The sequence below is a fragment of the Tiliqua scincoides genome, chromosome 3 (genome assembly GCF_035046505.1).
Source record: "Tiliqua scincoides isolate rTilSci1 chromosome 3, rTilSci1.hap2, whole genome shotgun sequence".
NCBI classification, from domain to species: domain Eukaryota; kingdom Metazoa; phylum Chordata; class Lepidosauria; order Squamata; family Scincidae; genus Tiliqua; species Tiliqua scincoides.
The window spans coordinates 208,344,123-208,364,471 of record NC_089823.1 but is presented as its reverse complement, the minus strand read 5'-3'; the positions used below and the strand labels follow the sequence as shown (position 1 = coordinate 208,364,471).

At 45.8% G+C, this 20,349-nt stretch overlaps 1 protein-coding gene across 11 annotated transcripts in view; it reads right to left on the bottom strand.

Moving 5' to 3' along the window:
• Nucleotides 1-12,753, bottom strand: part of AGFG1 (ArfGAP with FG repeats 1) — a 38,858-nt gene extending 26,105 nt beyond the window's left edge. For all 11 annotated transcript variants that reach the window (XM_066619223.1, XM_066619224.1, XM_066619225.1 and 8 more), the window contains exons 1-3: nt 12,495-12,753; nt 7,218-7,311; nt 1,215-1,330 (exon numbers count right to left, since the gene is read on the bottom strand). In XM_066619223.1, coding sequence (XP_066475320.1) covers nt 1,215-1,330; nt 7,218-7,311; nt 12,495-12,661 — 377 coding nt within the window. In that variant the 5' untranslated portion in view covers nt 12,662-12,753. The remainder of the gene's footprint in view (nt 1-1,214; nt 1,331-7,217; nt 7,312-12,494) is intronic.
• Nucleotides 12,754-20,349: the final 7,596 nt, after the last annotated feature.

Sequence of the window (20,349 nt, the reverse complement as noted above, 5' to 3'; positions counted from 1 at the left end):
ATATTTCTTGAGTATTTAATACTATTGTCCCAAATCTATTAATATACCCAAAATCATTCAAAAGCACTGTACCCAATACCCTTGAACCCTGTGAAGTTTTAGACCAGGGGTGTAAACATAAGACCTGGGGCTGGATGCGGCCCTTAAAAGTTTTTTATCCAGCCCTCAGGCTCTCAGCTTCTGAGCAGTGCTGAGGTGTTACTGCTGAAAGGGCAGTCCACATGAAAATTGGGCTGTCCCTTATCTTGAAATACGATCAAGATTTGCATGTTTTCTCTTCTGTCATGTTTGTGTGTGTGTGTGTGTGTGTGTGTGTGTGTGTGTGTGTGTGTGTGTGTGTGTGTAAGTATATAAGTGAGAAGTATATAAGTATATAAGTGAGTATATAAGTATATAGGTGAGAAAAAGTGTTTATTTTTGGTTATGACTTGTTCAATGACATCACTTTCTGTCTAATGACATCACTTTCGGCCCTCAGCAGACATGATGAATGCTATTCAGCCCTCTGTATGAAACGAGTCTGACACCCCTGTTTTAGAACCTCATTAAGGTTGCTTCTCCAAAATACAGCTATCAAATAGAGGCTATTAGATATGCCTCCATGTGGAAGCTGATCCAGACAGTACATCATCTATATAATGGTTTGCATTACGGATTAGTCCTTATTTGGTACATCTTCAGACTGTTGCCAAATATGCCTAACTCCAGCTTGTAGCCTGGAAACGGTCAATACAATAAAGTACTGTAAACAAGAGAGCTTGTAAACTCTCTTGTAAACTGAGCAGGCACCATGCAGAAGTAGTTTCAAGAAGTCTCTACAAGACAAGAGGCCATAGGCACCAAATGTTTCATAATGCAGTTGTATTGCACACCTTGCAAGACAAATCAAATTCAGTTCAAACTACAAACCAACAAAAACTTACAAAAGATTCCAGGTTTATGGGAAAATCTGCCAATCCTGGTTTAAAGGATAATAATAAAGGTAGGCAGGCACAGGCGAAAATCACTTCAGGATTTCAAGTATAACTTTTACAACTGCATAGTCTGTATGTTTATGTCAGTATCTGATAAGACACTGCTCTTGAGTCAAAGGAACATGATACACATTTGAAAAGCACCAGACATGGATGACATTTTGCTGCAAGAAAGCTTAGCATTTTATAGTATTAAAAACCCTGAAACAATACTACTAACAAAGATAGATGTGTACTGACCATCTTTTCTTTTCATATTTTTCTTGTAGAAATTCCTTGACTTTCTGAGGATCCCTGAAGTCTGGAATTGCTGATGATCTATCATCAAATAATCCTAGCCAGATCTGTTTACACACCTTTTGGGGGGAAAAAAACCAGTTTAAGATTAAATCCCCTTTTTGCATAACAGTTGCAACAAATTAAGAGACAGTAATCAGATCCTGCTGTGCGTACTTGCAAGGTTGTTTATTTGTTCTACAAGAATAGTAATTAATACCAGCAAGCAGAACATGCATTATACTTAAGAATATATTGATGTTACTCATCTAAATGCTGTTGATCCCAATTTACATAATCTGCACCAAAATTCCGCCATAAATTGTGTGCACTTTTAATTTGCACAGTTAATGAAATATTTTTAGCATGGTTCATGGTGCTCTCTGTATTATTCTACATCTTGACTGAAACTTGCTATTCACAAACAGCAAGAGATCCAAGGCACTGTAAATAGGAATAATGGAGAGCAAAGAACAGAAGGTAGCGTGCACACACTTAGTGATTCTCAAAAACACAGAGTAGCAGAAGCCCAAGTTGTTGCTGTGTCCAGTGTGATATGACAATTGTTGAACACATGGATTGAAAAAGGTCATCTATTTCATGTTCACTATCACTGCTTCTAATTGAAATGGAAATTGAATTTTTGCACATTCTTGTTGCCAACTGGCATTTAACAGTAATGAAGCTTCCCCTGTGGTGGTCCTTGTCGTAAACTTAGGGGGGTTTGGGGTGCTCAGAGTTCTTGGTTCTCAAATCCTAAAGCCCTCAAGGCCCCTCTGCTCTGTAGTACTGCCACCACCCTGTATGTGCCAGTGCCTCAGTCCAGGGACACTGAGACCCTCTAGGCTTCATTCTATCCCTTGCAGGCACTGAGCCCTTTCTCCAATTAGAGCTTCAGTCCTCAAGTTACTAGACCTCAATGAGCACTTGGTAGCTTGCTGAATGGCTAGGCAGGATTCTGAACCCTTGTCCCCAACAGACAATGAAACAGCTTAGTAAAAGATATTTTAATTTATTAAGTACATAAGGTTACAGTAAGGCAGCAAATGCTAGAGGCATAAACATCTAGGATATATATCAGCAATAAAATAATAAAGCTAGCTGGCTAGCTCTATTAATACCTATCTCTCACCTGGGTCAGTTACTCTTGTAGATCTTTTAGCTCCAGAGCTACCTATGAGGGCAGGTGCCCATGATGGACAATGGAGCTCAAAGGCGTGCAGGATGTCATGACCGGAAGTGGCATCATCAAGCAGGAATGTTGTTGTTTTTGTTTTTTTTACACAGGCTGCAATCCTACCCACACTAACCCAGGAGTAAGTCCCATTTACTATCATTGTTAAAAGAATATACATAGTAGCTTGTTAAAAATACAGGTCTGTAACACTTCCCCAGATGCAGTTACATAACCATGGTAGAATCAATATATTAAAAATAAAATATTGAAATGAATGGGGACCCACCTGAAATTGGCTCGCAACCCACCTAGTTGGTCCTGACCCACAGTTTGAGAAACACTGCTCTACTGTATAATCTGTTTTTCAGTCTCTGGGGATTATTGCCAAAAACTAACTGGAACAACTCAGAAATGTCTGAAGCTTAGAAAAGGTCTCACTGAGCTCTTCCTGTGTTAATTTAAACCAGAGATGGCTATTACAGATCATCCGGCTTTATCCGCAGGTCCAGCATCTATGGATTTCACTCACCACAGATGCTGTGGATACTGGGGTCCACTTTTAAAAATACTTAAACCAGTTGAAATAAGTTAGAAATTAAGTTTCCCCACCTTTGCACGGCAAAATTGCTGTTTTCAGGGTTGCAGGGCAGTCCTGAGCTCCCAGAAGCCATTTCTGGTTTGTGTGACCCTTGGCCTTGGCTCATCCAGAATGCATCATGCAATCCATTCTGAGGCAAGCCAGGGCCAAGGCAAGCAGTTGCACAACCTCGAAGTGACTGTTTCAACAATTTTTAAACCACACTCCCCACCCCACCCCCACAGATACCGAGGGATGACTGTATGTTCTTTGTACTAATCTCAAATTCTAGCAAAAACAAAAATGCATACAATCATCATCGCTTATAACCCGTGATGGACTTTACCTCCATAAATCTGTCCAGTCTCCTTTTAAAGGTATCCAGGCCAGATGCCATCACAACATCCTGTGGCAAGGAATGCCACATATTATGTGCTGTGTAAAGAAATACTTCCTTTTGTTTATTCTACCTCTCCTGCCACTCAATTTTAGAGGATGCCCCCAGTGCTGGTGTTGTGACAGAAGAAAAAGGACTTCCCTCTAGCCATCCAATTCATAATTGTAAGTGTCTCAATCATGTCCTCCCTCAGGCACCTTATTTCTAAACTGAACAATCTCAAATATTGCAGCCTTTCCTCATAAGGGAGGTGTCCCAGACTACTAATATCTTGCTCGCTCTCTTCTGCAGCTTTTCCAGTTCCATTATATCCTTCTTGAGATGTGGCAACCAGAACTGATCATGATACTCCAGATGCAACGTTGCCATTGACTATACTCAAATTTATGCAAGTTGTTCACTTGTAAGTTGTAAGCCAACTTACTTACACGGAGGCCTCAAATCACGGAGGCCTCAAAATGGACTCTGGAGAGCCTAGAAGTGCCTCTCAAGGACCTCCAGAGGTCATACTGAGGCATGCGGAGGTTGCATATGGCCTCCATGGGCCTCAGAAGAGCCTCCGGATAAAACTGGAGCACAGCTCCAGTGACCTCTGGAGAAGTGGCCTCCGAAGCTTTCAGGGGCCTTTCTGAAGCCCACGGAGGCTGCGTGCAGCCTCAATGGGCCTTGGAAAGGCCTCTGGATGTCTTAGAAGGGCACTTCCGGTTTTTGCCTGAAAATCGGAAGTGCCCTTCTAGGAGCTCCGGAGACCATTTTGAGGCCTGTGGAGGCTGCGCGCAGCCTCCACGGGCCTCAGAACAGCTCCAGTCATATGACGTTCAGAGCTTCGCGGAGCCTGAATTTCGCATGACTTGGTTTCACACAAAATTTGGTATTCATGTGGGTTCCAGGAATGGAACTCTCACAAATAACAAGGCTCCACCTATAGTGAAGTGAACACGCATGCACACTCCTGCCAAGTTATGTCTTGTCAATGGCTCTCATTTATGATACACTTCTGCAGGATCTCCAGTAGCCTATGCATGCATCACACAGGGGATAAGACACTTGAATGCATCCATGCACTGAGGAGGCAAGTTGAGATTTAGCACATGTAGCCAGACACACCCTGACAAAGAGTCACATTACATGTTATATGAAGCCTGTCCTGAACAGGTGGACATTAAAGAAAGGAAACCGATGGATAGTGGAAGATCAGGTTGGGACTGCAACATATGGGATGGGAGGCATTAACACTTTCCCACTATGATAATTTCCTTATATGATAATTATAAGCAGCTATTTTCTGTGATTTTCAGGAAAACAGCATGAAGAGAGCCTTCAACTCTTTATCACCACACAATGTAATTCCAATCTTGATAAGGATTTTTTTTTTTTTTTGCATTAAAGGGTCACTACCAGTTTAATTTGGCTATTAATGATATGATTAACATAACATGTACTGTAGTTTGGCCCTATTACACCAGCCAAAACGCGAGATATTAAGGCTGAAATCCTATGCACAGTTATTTGGAAGCAGGTCCCACTGAACTCAATTGATTTTATTCCTGAGTAAACATACAAGATTGCATTCTAAGTTTACTGCACAAAGACCAGATATGCCAAATCACACAAAGGATAGAACATTAAACCGTATTTTCATTCATTGTCTCAAGAATGAGTGCAACAATCCCACTCCTGCTTATATGCTGGTTAGCTCTACTTCTTGCATTCAGCATTTGTCTGCAAAGGCAAACCCTGAATGCAAGAAGAGGTGGCTCCTGCAATTAAAAACTTAGAACATCCCTGGGTTCCAATCACAGAGAGAAAGTCTACCCACATTTACAGTTGCCTCTACAGACGAATGTAAGGAAATAATCAGCAGCAGGTGGAACCACTACTGAAATTCTGAGAATACCATCATGTGTTCCCTTCTTCATAAAAAGGATACTTCTGTTTAGAGGTTTAGGTGGAAAGAACTCCATCACACTTTCACACGTTTAGGTTTCCAATTTCAGCCAGCAATATAGATTTACATTTGCAGAACATATCTGTACCTATCTAATAACCATTTCAAGTGGTCCACCTATTCTAACATGACCAAGAAACAGAATTCAAGATAGGACTACGCAGACAGGCGCATTTCTTTACCGGGATCACCAGGAATGAGGGAACAGAATTAACCCCTAACAAAGATACATTAAGACACATAGCTTTTACTATAGTCCAGGATTCCTGTCCTGGTCTGGTGATTGCAGGAATGGTGACTAGCACAATAATCCTACCTCTGAAATTCCACTCTGAGCTAGTGGAATATCTGCCCAGAAAGGACCAGACTGTCCTGACTCGACATATAACATCTTGAGACTTGACTTCTTGTATCTTTATTTATTTAGAAGATTCTATACTGCCTTTCCCCAGGCTAAGAGCCTGGTGCTCAAGGCATTTTACAAGGTTAAAAATACCTAATAAAGCATAAATAAAAACAATACTTAAATACAGTGGCCAAAAATGGCAGGTTAAAATATAAAATGATCAGGCAAACAGATTAAAAGTCAGATTAAAAAAACATACAAAATTTTTTAAAAATCTAACTTCAGTTGATAAATTTGGTCTCTTATAAAACTATTATTGTTTCTAAAACAACTAAATCCAGTATCAGAACCCGCGCTTTAATAGCAAGAATTTTATTTATTGTTATCAAACCTACAACAACCATTCTTTCTGGGAATTTTAAAGATCAAACTTCCAAATTTAAGGCTGTCAGGCTTGTCATGGTGAGCAGATCACTGCCTTCTGGCATGAATGGTAAGGAAGTATAGCCTTCCACCCAACTATGGAGTTAGAAAGGGAGCCAGGGATAATCCTGCAGTTGCATGGCAATCCCCACTGCCTTCCCAGTAACAATGGTGTGAGGAAGGCTGGGGTAACCTGCCCACTGTATTACTGTGGTGCAGGAAATACTTTGGTCATCCTGCATCTTCCTTTTACATTGTGAAGCAGAAAAGCAATGGGGGGAGGCTTTCTTGGCCACTTGACAGAGATACCCTGGGAGCCTCATCCAGCAGGGCCCTTCTTACATTCATCTTCTTATGTTCTTAAGTGCATCCAAATCCACATTTTCCTGCTTTGCAGCAGGAAAGGAAATGTGGAGGTGGAGAAGACTATATTCAGTGGAGGCATCCTGGGTGCCCCAGGCTACTGCATTCAACAAAGGCAGGACATAAAAGTATGTATGTTGGGAGAGGGGGGTTTCCTAGCTATGCTGGTTGGCAGTGGCAAGTGAACACAATTGTAGCTTGACAACTAAAGCCAGCCAACAATTGTGGAATGTGTTAGATGTACATTCAGCAACTTTCCCCTTCCCTCTGCCATTAAAGCACAGCAATGGCATGTCACTAACATTGTGCAATATGGGTGGGAATCTACATTTCTCAAGAAGTTCCTTCTACTTTTAGCAGGAAATCCCATTCATACTAGAAAATGTGCTGTACACTTTGAACGATGAGGGTGGAGGGAATAGGTTTCAGGAAATGACTACATCAGTATAAGAACAGAAAACATTCCTGCTGCAGTCACCGCATTTCATCTCAGCTAAAATCTCCAAATGTACTCACAAAGATTCCTTTTTGACACTCATAGAGAACAGCAAATCCAAGTTATCTTGTTTTCTGAATGAGCATTTAAATTATGTTGTCTTTTTTTCTTTTATCTTTTCCTTTCATGATTGACTGAATTCATTTTAAGAAAATTAATTATGTAGAATCATATTATTCTATATAGACTCAACATAGAATCGTATTATATAGAATCAGTTATATATCCTGAAATACTTACTTCATTTCCATGTTTCTGCAGAAATTCTATTTCTTGTTGCGTGAATGTGGTCATGGAAATGGACTTCACTCTGTGAGGTGGATTTAAACCTCGCCTATAAAACAAGTTATAAAATAGTCATGCAAAAAGCCTTCTAAAAGAATAGATGTTTTGCCATATATTAATTTTTAAAGTTACCATTGGTCCAAACAACCATAACACATTTGAGAAATCTTTAAAGAGGTTGAAAAAACAATCTGTTTTCCCCTCAATTTTAATTCAAGTTGATGAGAAGTTAGGCCTAATAAGCTTAATTTGTTTACAGCAATTTTCATAGTTCTAGAACCTGCTTTACAGGCATTAACTGATAGAAGCAGTTTACAAACCTACAGTTAGTCCATTCTATATTTTAACAGATGTTGTTAAAGTCTAAATTGCTTAGAATACTGGATGTTTTGAAAAACTTCAAGGATAAAAACACCTTCAGCAGATTCTTTCTGAAACTTCTTACTAAAGACTTCACCAATTTAAGTCTAGTCAATGGGTGGATAGCAGAAAGGTAAAAGGCTAGAAAACTTGAGGTTCAATACGCTCTTTTTATATAATAAAACTAGAAATCAGAGTACTGAGAGCTAGAAATCAGAGCTAGGCAGGCGGAGCTCAGGGGTCTCAATGCGTGGATGAGATGGTGGTGTAGGGAGGAGGAGTTCAGATTCGTTAGGTACTGGGGAATGTTTTGGGACAAGCGGGGCCTGTACAAGAGGGACAGGCTTCAACTGAACCAGAATGGAACCAGACTGCATAACATTAAAAAGGTGGCAGAGCAGCTTTTAAACTGATCCCTGGGGAAAGCCGACAGGAGCCGAGGGGCATCTGGTTCGTGACTCCTCATCCCTATGGGGCGAGGATGGGGAGGTTAGAGAACAAGGTAACAGCAGAGTAGGAGAAGAAATTGAGAATGGTAGCGTGATGGGATATGATAGACCGTTTGGCACAATGAGAGGATTCAGGGATAAAGGAGCTGATAAGCAGCCCATCCTGGGGCATTCCATGTACAAATGCTTTTATGCAAATGCCCGAAGTCTCCGAGCAAAGATGGGAAAACTGGAATGTCTGGCGACAAGGGAAAACACTGACATAGTAGGCATAACAAAAACCTGGTGGAATGCGGAGAATCAGTGGGATACCGCAATCCCGGGCTATAAACTCTACAGGAGGAACAGGGAAGGGCGTGGTGGGGTGGCCATTTATGTTAAGGAAGGGATAGAATCCAGCAAAGTAGAGATTGAAGGTGGGTCTGACTCCACCGTAGAATCTCTTTGGGTTAAATTACCAGGCTTGTGCAGCGATGTAATACTGGGGGCGTGCTATCGTCCTCCAGACCAGAAATTGGATGGGGACCTTGAAATGAGGAAACAGATCAGGGAGGTGACAAGGAGGGACAGGGTTGTAATCATGGGGGACTTCAATTATCCTCATATTGACTGGGTCAATTTGTGTTCTGGTCACGATAAGGAAACCGGATTTTTTGACGTACTAAATGACTGTGGCTTAGAGCAGCTAGTCACGGAGCCCACCAGAGGACAGGTGACTCTGGATTTAATATTGTGCAGTATGCAAGACCTGGTTAGAGATGTAAACGTTACTGAGCCATTGAGGAACAGTGATCATGCTGTGATCCATTTTGACGTGCACGTTGGGGGAAGAATACCAGGCAAATCTCTAACAAAAACCCTTGACTTCCGACGGGCAGACTTCCCTCAAATGAGGAGGCTGGTTAGAAGGAGGTTGAAAGGGAGGGTAAAAAGAGTCCAATCTCTCCAGAGTGCATGGAGGCTGCTTAAAACAACAGTAATAGAGGCCCAGCAGAGGGGTATACCGCAAAGAAAGAAGGGTTCCACTAAATCCAGGAGGGTGCCCGCATGGCTAACCAGCCAAGTTAGAGAGGCTGTGAAGGGCAAGGAAGCTTCCTTCCGTAAATGGAAGTCTTGCCCTAATGAGGAGAGTAAAAAGGAACATAAACTGTGGCAAAAGAAATGTAAGAAGGTGATACGGGAGGCCAAGAGAGACTATGAGGTACGCATGCCCAGCAATATTAAGGGGAATAATAAAAGCTTCTTCAAATATGTTAGAAGCAGGAAAACCGCCAGAGAAGCGGTTGGCCCTCTGGATGGTGAGGGAGGAAAAGGGGAGATAAAAGGAGACTTAGAGATGGCAGAGAAATTAAATGAGTTCTTTGCATCTGTCTTCACAGCAGAAGACCTCGGGCAGATACCGCTGCCCGAACGGGCCCTCCTGACCGAGGAGTTAAGTCAGATAGAGGTTAAAAGAGAAGATGTTTCAAACCTCATTGATAAATTAAAGATCAATAAGTCACCGGGCCCTGATGGCATCCACCCAAGAGTTATTAAGGAATTGAAGAATGAAGTTGCTGATCTCTTGACTAAGGTATGCAACTTGTCCCTCAAAACGGCCACGGTGCCAGAAGATTGGAGGATAGCAAATGTCACGCCTATTTTTAAAAAGGGAAAGAGGGGGGACCCGGGAAACTATAGGCCGGTCAGCCTAACATCCATACCGGGTAAGATGGTGGAATGCCTCATCAAAGATAGGATCTCAAAACACATAGACAAACAGGCCTTGCTGAGGGAGAGTCAGCATGGCTTCTGTAAGGGTAAGTCTTGCCTCACGAACCTTATAGAATTCTTTGAAAAGGTCAACAGGCATGTGGATGTGGGAGAACCCGTGGACATTATCTAGTAGTTGGCAACCTTCAGTCTCGAAAGACTATGGTATTGCGCTCTGAAAGGTGGTTCTGGAACAGCGTCTAGTGTGGCTGAAAAGGCCGATTCGGGAGTGACAATCCCTTCCACACTGGGAGCAAGTCCAGTCTGTCCCTGGTCTGTCTCCCTGGCTATGGGCATTCCTTCTTTGCCTCAGACTGTTAGCCAAGTGTCTCTTCAAACTGGGAAAGGCCATGTTGCACAGCCTGCCTCCAAGCGGGCCGCTCAGAGGCCAGGGTTTCCCACTTGTTGAGGTCCACTCCTAAGGCCTTCAGATCCCTCTTGCAGATGTCCTTGTATCGCAGCTGTGGTCTACCTGTAGGGCGCTTTCCTTGCACGAGTTCAAGGACATTATATATCTGGACTTTCAGAAGGCGTTGGACACGGTCCCTCACCAAAGGCTACTGAAAAAACTACACAGTCAGGGAATTAGAGGACAGGTCCTCTCAAGGATTGAGAACTGGTTGGAGGCCAGGAAGCAGAGAGTGGGTGTCAATGGGCAATTTTCACAATGGAGAGAGGTGAAAAGCGATGTGCCCCAAGGATCTGTCCTGGGACCGGTGCTTTTCAACCTCTTCATAAATGAACTGGAGACAGGGTTAAGCAGTGAAATGGCTAAGTTTGCAGACGACACCAAACTTTTCAGAGTGGTGAAGACTAGAAGTGATTGTGAGGAGCTCCAGAAGGATCTCTCCAGACTGGCAGAATGGGCAGCAAAATGGCAGATGCGCTTCAATGTCAGTAAGTGTAAAGTCATGCACATTGGGGCAAAAAATCAAAACTTTAGATATAGGCTGATGGGTTCTGAGCTGTCTGTGACAGATCAGGAGAGAGATCTTGGGGTGGTGGTGGACAGGTCGATGAAAGTATCGACCCAATGTGCGGCGGCAGTGAAGAAGGCCAATTCTATGCTTGGGATCATTAGGAAGGGTATTGAGAACAAAATGGCTAGTATTATAATGCCATTGTACAAATCTATGGTAAGGCCACACCTGGAGTATTGTGTCCAGTTCTGGTCACTGCATCTCAAAAAAGACATAGTGGAAATGGAAAAGGTGCAAAAGAGAGCGACTAAGATGATTACGGGGCTGGGGCACCTTCCTTATGAGGAAAGGCTATGGCGTTTGGGCCTCTTCAGCCTAGAAAAGAGACGCCTGAGGGGGGACATGATTGAGACATACAAAATTATGCAGGGGATGGACAGAGTGGATAGGGAGATGCTCTTTACACTCTCACATAATACCAGAACCAGGGGGCATCCACTAAAATTGAGTGTTGGGCGGGTTAGGACAGACAAAAGAAAATATTTCTTTACTCAGCGTGTGGTCGGTCTGTGGAACTCCTTGCCACAGCATGTGGTGCTGTCTAGCCTAGATGCCTTTAAAAGGGGATTGGACAAGTTTCTGGAGGAAAAATCCATTATGGGGTACAAGCCATGATGTGTATGCACAACCTCCTGATTTTAGAAATGGGTTATGTCAGAATGCCAGATGCAAGGGAAGGCACCAGGATGAGGTCTCTTGTTATCTGGTGTGCTCCCTGGGGCATTTGGTGGGCCGCTGTGAGATACAGGAAGCTGGACTAGATGGGCCTATGGCCTGATCCAGTGGGGCAGTTCTTATGTTCTTATGTTGGGAGAATTAGGACAGACAAAATAAAATATTTCTTTACTCGGTGTGTGGTTGGTCTGTGGAACTCCTTGCCACAGCATGTGGTGATGGCATCTGGCCTAGATGCCTTTAAAAGGGAGTTGGACAAGTTTCTGGAGGAAAAATCCATTACGGGTTACAAGCCATGATGTGTATGTGCAACCTCCTGATTTTAGAAATGGGCTATGTCAGATACAAGGGAGGGCACCAGGATGTAAGTCTCTTGTTATCTGGTGTGCTCCCTGGAGCATTTGGTGGGCTGCTGTGAGATACAGGAGGCTGAACTAGATGGGCCTATGGCCTGATCTAGTGGGGCTGTTCTTATGGGCTCTAAGGCTGCAATTCTATCCACACTTTCATGGGAGTAAGCACCATTGACTATAATGAGACTTACTTTTGAGTAGACAGGCACAGGATTAGACTTTTAGGCTTCAATCTTATCCACCCTTTCCTGGGAGGACACTCCACTGACTATAAAGCACTTACTTCTGAGTATACGTGCAAAGGCTTGCACTGTTAGGCTGCAATCCTATGCAGTTTCCTGGGATTACTCCATTAACTATAACCCATTAACTATAACGGAACTTACTTCTTGAGTAGACAGGCAAAGGCTTGGGCTCTTAGGCTGCAATTCTATGCACACTTTCCCGGGAGGAAGCCCCGTTGACTATAGTGGGCCTTACTTCTGAGTAGACAGGCATAGGCTTGGGCTCTTAGGCTGCAATCCTACCCACAGCTTCCTAGGACGAAGCCCCACTGCCCGCAGCGAGCCTTACGCTGAGCAGAGGCCCGGGCTGGGGCCTCAGGGGGAGAGAAGCGCCTTCGCCCCCTCCCACCGCCCTGCAGGAGCCGCGGCGCCCACTCACAGGATGCCGGAGCAGGAGGTGCAGACGAAGCTGCCCACCGTCATGTCGGTGTAGGTGGGGCCGCGCTGGTCGCAGTCGAAGCACTTGCGGTTGGGCGCGAGGCTGCTCATCTCCCTCAGCAGCTTCAGGTGCTTCTCCTCCTGCTTCCGCTTGGCGCTCGCCGCCATGGCTCCCGCCGGCCGGCCGGGCAATCAGCCCCGGCCGCACACCACAACGGGCGGCCGGGGGGGCCGGGACCGTCCCGCTCGAGGCGCGGCCGCGGGGGCAAGCCTGAGCCTGACCTCGCGCCCCGGCGCGCGCGCGCACCAACCAACCAACGGAACGGCCGCGGCGGGCGGGGAAGGACGTCTCGGAGCGGGCCCGGGCTGCTGGCCGCCTGGCGAGGCGAGGCGGAACCTGTGCGGCGGCACCTTTCCCAGGCGAGACAAAGAGAGGAGCGGCGCCGCGGGCCCGGCGAAAGCCCCGCTCCGTGGGGTCCTGGGGCCTCCCACAGCGCCCCCTCCCGCCCGGAGGACCGCCCGAGCGCGAAGCCTCCGCCTCGGGGAGGCGGTCACCTGGCCCGACCCTGCCTGCGGGGGGGGGCAGCACCTGAGGCGAGGCAGAGCCAGGAGCCCGCCGGGGAGCCGCTCTCCGAGCTCGCCCGGGCGCTGTCCTGGGCACGCTCCCTGGGGAGGCCCCGCCGCACTCAGGGAGGCTTCCTCGTGAGCAGGCTGAAGGGGACGGGGCTGCATGTTGCCTGAGGGCGCGCTGGAAGCGTCCCCTGCCCGCACACTCACACGTGTAGGCACTGGCACACAAGATGCGCGCACGCACGCACACAAGATGGCAGCTCAAGTGTCACTTCTCTCACAGACACACACATGTAAGCACTGGCACACAAGATGCGCACACACACACAGAGGCAGACAAGATGGCAGCTCAAGTGTCACTTCTCTCACACATTCACACATGTAAGCACTGGCACACAAGATGCACACACACACACAGAGGCAGACAAGATGGCAGCTCAAGTGTCACTTCTCTCACACATTCACACATGTAAGCACTGGCACACAAGATGCACACACACACAGGCAGACAGGACGGCAGCTCAAGTGTCACTTCTCTCACACATTCACACATGTAAGCACTGGCACACAAGATGCGCACACACACAGGCAGACAGGACGGCAGCTCAAGTGTCACTTCTCTCACAGACACACACGCACACACACATAAGCACTGGCACACAAGATGGCAGCTGATGTGTCACCTCTCACTGACACATGCACATATATGTTAGCACTGGCAGATAAGATGCATACACACACACACACACACACACATGTAAACACTGGCAGACAAGATGGCAGCTCAAGTGTTTGAATCAGTATGATTTATTCAGTTAATAAATATAGTAGCTATTAACATAATACGCAATCAGAAGGCCTGCTATAATAACATTGACAGTCCAATTCTAACCTGCACTGCTGTAGTCGGGCCACATGGCCTGTGCTGTATCCAGCACAGAAGGCAGCTAGAGATCTCTTCAGGGTAAGGGTTTTTTTTCCCCTTACCCCAAGTAGTGCCCCAGCCTGCCCTATGGAGCTACTCAGATCTCTGCCAAACATAGCTGGCGGAAGTCTGAGCAGCCCAGCATAAGGCTGCGCTGGCCTGGGAGGGACAATAGGATACAGAAGAGGAGGCTGCCAGTCCCACCCCTCCTGAGCCCGATCTGCCCCCATTCTGCCCTCCCTTGCCCAGAAATGCCCTCTTCTGCCTTTGAAATGGCCTCCTACAATCTTCTCCCAGCTCCTTCACAAAACATGCCACCGCCAGCAGCCAGGGGCTCAGAACTAGTGCTGGTTGGTGGGGTGGCGCAGATCATCCTGCTGGCGCTGCTTCCTCCCATGTTGTAGTTCAATGCTTTGTGGAGCTTTTATGATGGCACACACCGGTGTAGCAACCGCTGCATCAGTGCTTCAGGGTAATAAGATTGCACTGTGAAATTCATTTCAGTGGTAAAGGTTGGCATTTGGATTCCCTACAGCAGCCGTTTTCAACCACTGTGCCATGGCACACTGGTGTGCTGTGAATGGTCTGCAGGTGTGCCATGGGAGTTTGGGGGAGGGTCAGTCAGTAGTAGGGCCATTGGGATAGGTGAGCCCCCCATAAGGAGCATGGTGTGCCTTGTCAATCGTCAAAAAACTGATGGTGTGCCTTGATAATTTTAGTACCTTGTCAGTGTGCCACAAGACAAAAAAAGGTTGAAAATCACTGCTCTATAGGAAGTGGATTGCAATTTCACAGTAGAGTGCAAAAACTAGCCTTATTTAACCTGAGACGTACTTCTGACAATGTTAACCCTGTTTTGCTTATAAATTACTATACTGCTAATGGAAGGGTAGATAGACAAAGGATCTCCTCTATGGAGAACTCATGCAAGGAAAGCGCCCTACAGGTAGACCACAGCTGCGATACAAGGACATCTGCAAGAGGGATCTGAAGGCCTTAGGGATGGACCTCAACAAGTGGGAAACCCTGGCCTCTGAGCGGCCCGCTTGGAGGCAGGCTGTGCAGCATGGCCTTTCCCAGTTTGAAGAGACACTTTGCCAACAGTCTGAGGCTAAGAGGCAAAGAAGGAAGGCCCATAGCCAGGGAGACAGACCAGGGACAGACTGCACTTGCTCCCGGTGTGGAAGGGATTGTCACTCCCGGATTGGCCTTTTCAGCCACACTAGACGTTGTGCCAGAACCACCTTTCAGAGCGCGATACCATAGTCTTTCGAGACTGAAGGTTGCCAATATACAATATATAATGGAAGGGGTGGATTTTCACCAATCCCCCTTCCCACTCCACTCTGAAAGATTGCCACAAATTCAGGAGCAGATTTCATGGGGCTGGAGAGGAATTAATGAAAATTACCTCTCCTCCTTGTGCAAATGGAACTTTTATTCATGGTACAACTGAGAACCCCATATGTTGCACAAGGATTGCAAAACTGAAGAAAAACACACTGGTTCCTAACATCAGCAGAGGTTCTCAAACTTTGAGGGAGCTTTACTCCCTCAGTAAGTTCTTGTGGGGGTGTGACAAGGGGGTGTGCTTTGCACTCACTTTATGTAGGCAGGGCTGCAGGAGGTGTAGGGAGCCCTGCACAGCGCATCCTGAGGCTTGGAACGTTCACTAAAAGCAGGTGCAAAGCACCTCCTGCAAAATGGAAGTGTTTTGCGCCGCTTTTAGTGAACATATTCTCTTAGTGAACTTTTAGTGAACTTTTTAGTTCACTCTTAGTGAACTTTTAGTGAACGTATTCTCGGCATCACCTGGCAGGACAAAGTTCCAAACAACACAGTCCTGGAATGTGCTGGAATCCCTAGCATGTATGCACTACTGAAACAGAGACGCCTGCGTTGGCTCGGTCATGTCATGAGAATGGATGATGGCCGGATCCCAAAGGATCTCCTCTATGGAGAACTCGTGCAAGGAAAGCGCCCTACAGGTAGACCACAGCTGCGATACAAGGACATCTGCAAGAGGGATCTGAAGGCCTTAGGAGTGGACCTCAACAAGTGGGAAACCCTGGCCTCTGAGCGGCCCGCTTGGAGGCAGGCTGTGCAGCATGGCCTTTCCCAGTTTGAAGAGACACTTGGCCAACAGACTGAGGCAAAGAGGCAAAGAAGGAAGGCCCATAGCCAGGGAGATAGACCAGGGACAGACTGCATTTGCTCCCGGTGTGGAAGGGATTGTCACTCCCGAATTGGCCTTTTCAGCCACACTAGACGCTGTTCCAGAACCACCTTTCAGGGCGCGACACCATAGTCTTTTGAGACTGAAGGTTGCCAACATAATAGTGAACATTCCAAGCCTCAGGGAGTGCTATGCAGGGCTGCGCAGGGCTCCCCGCATTTCCTGCAGCAGCCCTGCCTTCTTGAAGTAATTGCAAAGCACCCCCCCTTGCCTCCCTTAGCGATGCGATCGCATTGCTGCCTCCCTCCCCTTCCCTGCCCCTTAAAGGGACGGGGAGAAGCGTTACATGAACTGGTGGGTCACAACCCACCAGTCTGAGAAGCACTGAGCTAGAGGGCTAAGGGACACCCTGCCTCCCAGAAACAACTTTGCTCCCTCTATTGGCCAGAAAAGGAGCAGATGCAAAGAGCAGCTTTCCCCTCCCAACCGGAAAGAACACTTAGCTCCAATTGGCAGATTTAGAATGAAAATAAAGCACCTTAAGATCACTTGATAAAAAGGCAGAGCATAATGAACATGCACATGAACAGAATACATCTTCCACACATATAATCCTAGATAGATAAGAATTTGTACATGCAAGCAGAAGCTATGCATACAATTCTCCCGCCCACTGCTAAAGTATGGGTATTGTATTGGCAACCTTCAGTCTCGAAAGACTATGGTATCGCGCTCTGAAAGGTGGTTCTGGCACAGCGTCTAGTGTGGCTGAAAAGGCCAATCCGGGAGTGACAATCCCTTCCACACCGGGAGCAAGTGCAGTCTGTCCCTGGTCTGTCTCCCTGGCTATGGGCCTTCCTTCTTTGCCTCTTAGCCTCAGACTGTTGGCAAAGTGTCTCTTCAAACTGGGAAAGGCCATGCTGCACAGCCTGCCTCCAAGCGGGCCGCTCAGAGGCCAGGGTTTCCCACTTGTTGAGGTCCATCCCTAAGGCCTTCAGATCCCTCTTGCAGATGTCCTTGTATCGCAGCTGTGGTCTACCTGTAGGGCGCTTTCCTTGCACGAGTTCTCCATAGAGGAGATCCTTTGGGATCCGGCCATCATCCATTCTCACGACATGACCAAGCCAACGCAGGCGTCTCTGTTTCAGCAGTGAATACATGCTAGGGATTCCAGCACGTTCCAGGACTGTGTTGTTTGGAACTTTGTCCTGCCAGGTGATGCCGAGGATGCGTCGGAGGCAGCGCATGTGGAAAGCGTTCAGTTTCCTCTCCTGTTGTGAGCGAAGAGTCCATGACTCGCTGCAGTACAGAAGTGTACTCAGGACGCAAGCTCTGTAGACCTGGATCTTGGTATGTTCCGTCAGCTTCTTGTTGGACCGGACTCTATTTGTGAGTCTGGAAAACGTGGTAGCTGCTTTACCAATGCGCTTGTTTAGCTCGGTATCGAGAGAATGAGTGTCGGAGATCGTTGAGCCAAGGTGCACATAATCTTTTGTTTAAATGCCTGCTATGCATTCAGTCAGTGGGACCAAAGTATTTATTTACTTTTGCTGGTCCAGTGAGCTCTTGTGCTTTTCTAGGCTGACACCCAGGCAGCAAATGATGTTTTAGTAAAAGTTATCTATATTACCAACTTAGCTCTATCAGATATAAGGAAATATTTTTCTTAAAAGACAAAAATGGAATTTCACTACAGCAAACCTAGCCCCTGTAGTGACACAGGGGTTAGTTTCCAAAGTCAACACCTAAGATGAGGGTCACATATACTGAAAATTATGCCTGAAAATCCGTTAAATCAAAAAAAACATGCTGTCTCTTTAAAAAACTAGAATCACACTATGACAGGTATGCAAGAACTGGGAGCAACAGGGAGCATCAGTCTCATTTCTCTGTCTCATGCTCATTCTAGCTCCAGGGCATTGCACTCATTGAGTGGAATGGCAGGCACAATTATTGGTACTATGTAAATCAGTGTTTCTCAAACTGTGAGTCAGGACCTACTAGGCTGGTTACAAGCCAATTTCAGGTGGGTTCCCATTCATTTCAATATTTTATTTTTAATATATTAGACTTGATGCTATCATGGAATGTATTGCATTTGGAGAAATGTTACAGTCCTGTACTTTTAACAAGCTACTATGTATATTCTTTTAACAATGATAGAAAATGGGACTTACTACTGGGTAAATGTGGGTAGGATTGCAGCCTAGGATTGTGAAAAATATTCCTGCTTGATGATGTCACTTCCAGCCATGACATCACTTCCGGTGGGTCCTGACAGATTCTTTCTAAAAAGTGGGTCCCAGTGCTAAATGTGTGAGAACCACTGATGTAAATCATTTTTTTCTTTTTGGGGGGAGGGGGCCTAAGCACTCTAGTTGAAGTCACATATGCTGACAGCACATAAGCACATAAGAAGAGCCCTGCTGGATCAGGCCAAAGGCCCATCTAGTCCAGCTTCCTGTATCTCACAGTGGCCCACCAAATGCCCCAGGGACCACACAAGACAACAGATGCAATCTGCATCCCGGTGCCCTCCCCTGCGTCTGGCAATCAGAGGCAACCTGCCTCTAAAACCAAGAGCTTGCATATACCTACTATGACCTGTAACCTGTAATGAATTTTTCCTCCAGAAATTTGTCCAATCCCCTCTTAAAGGCATCCAGGCAAGATGCTGGGTCTATCGTAATTTCTATTATTTAAGCAAAATACAGGGTTACAACATCCAGCATCTCCAGGACATGTGTTGCAATATATGATAATTTTCTGGATATTAGAACACCTCCATTTTTATAAATATCAAAACCAGAAATTGGGGCTGATGTGCTCACTGAACCAGTTTTCGGGATCATCAAGTGCTAGATATCACAACTTTTACTGTATTTACCCATATGCTCTATTTTCAGTATCTTTCATGAGTCCTGAGGAATCAGGCCAAAGGCACATCTGGTCCAGCATCCTATTTCCCACAATGGCCAACTAAATGCCCCAAGACAGCCCTAAGCACAATCTTGTCTGTGAAACAAAGCATGTTTTGAATGATACTGTCCTAAGAAATTCCCCATGAAAGTTTCCCTGAGATCAGCAGAAATCATTTTCAAGTAAATGCATGTAGGAACAAGGTGTCTTAAGCAGATTGTTTTTTCTGAGAACATACCTCCCAACTCTTGAAGCATACATCATTTTTTTCCCCTTACCAGAAAAGGGGAACTACTCCTTATTCTACTCTCATAAGCACACACTCTTGGGGAAAAAAATTGTGCATCCTCAATGTAAAGAATCTCAAAGCAGTCTGAAGGTCATTTATAGATTTTAACAAATTCAGTAGCACTGGAGGACTCTATTAGGCACAGGAAAGCATTTTTTGTTAAAATTTGAACTGTGGTGTGCTTTTAAACTCCTTTGCTGTTAACTCTTATTCTCTTTGCACTCCTCAGTATTGTTCTGTTGGCATCTGAACTTCCATTAACCCTCCTCCTTGCTTTCTCTGCACCCTATAATGCATAAACCAGGGCAGAAGGTCTAGTTTAGAGGTAGAGCAGTTGTCAAGCCCAAAGAACATCTGAAGGTCGCCGGTTCAAGAACACCAGAAGCTTCTGAGACTGCAGTGAGACTCTGAAGCTGACGAGCTGAGCTGCGCTGTTTCTCAGTGTGGGAAGCAACAGGGCCAGAATGAAGACCACACAGAAAAAGATTCCCCCAGAAAGTAGTATGTTCTTGAAAGACAGAACTTCTTTGTTTATTGTAAAAAAAAAACCCCTCAGAGGTTTAGAGAAAGCCTGCCCATGTAAACCACCTTGAATAAAGCCAAAGGAGCAATCCAATGGCCAGAAAAGCGGTATATAAATACCAGTATTATTATCTCTGTGCTCTCTCTCTCTGTTCCAGTTCTCTTTTCAGTTTCCCCATCTGTAGGTCTTTCTGTACACCAACTGTTATTCCTCTCTGCCACCATCGCTATTTTTTGCACCCCTTCCTCTCTTCCATCTGCCACACTACAGTTCGCATTAGTAAACGGAGCAGCATGGCTTACTACTTACTTGCCCCAAGGTAGAAAATGTGATGCCAACTTTGTGCTTCTTAGTCCAGGGGGAGAAGATGAAGACACAGTGTTGCAAAACAGGCATTTTCCATCCCCACACTTTGAAGGGTTATGGGTGGAAAGGACTATAAAACAATTGGGGG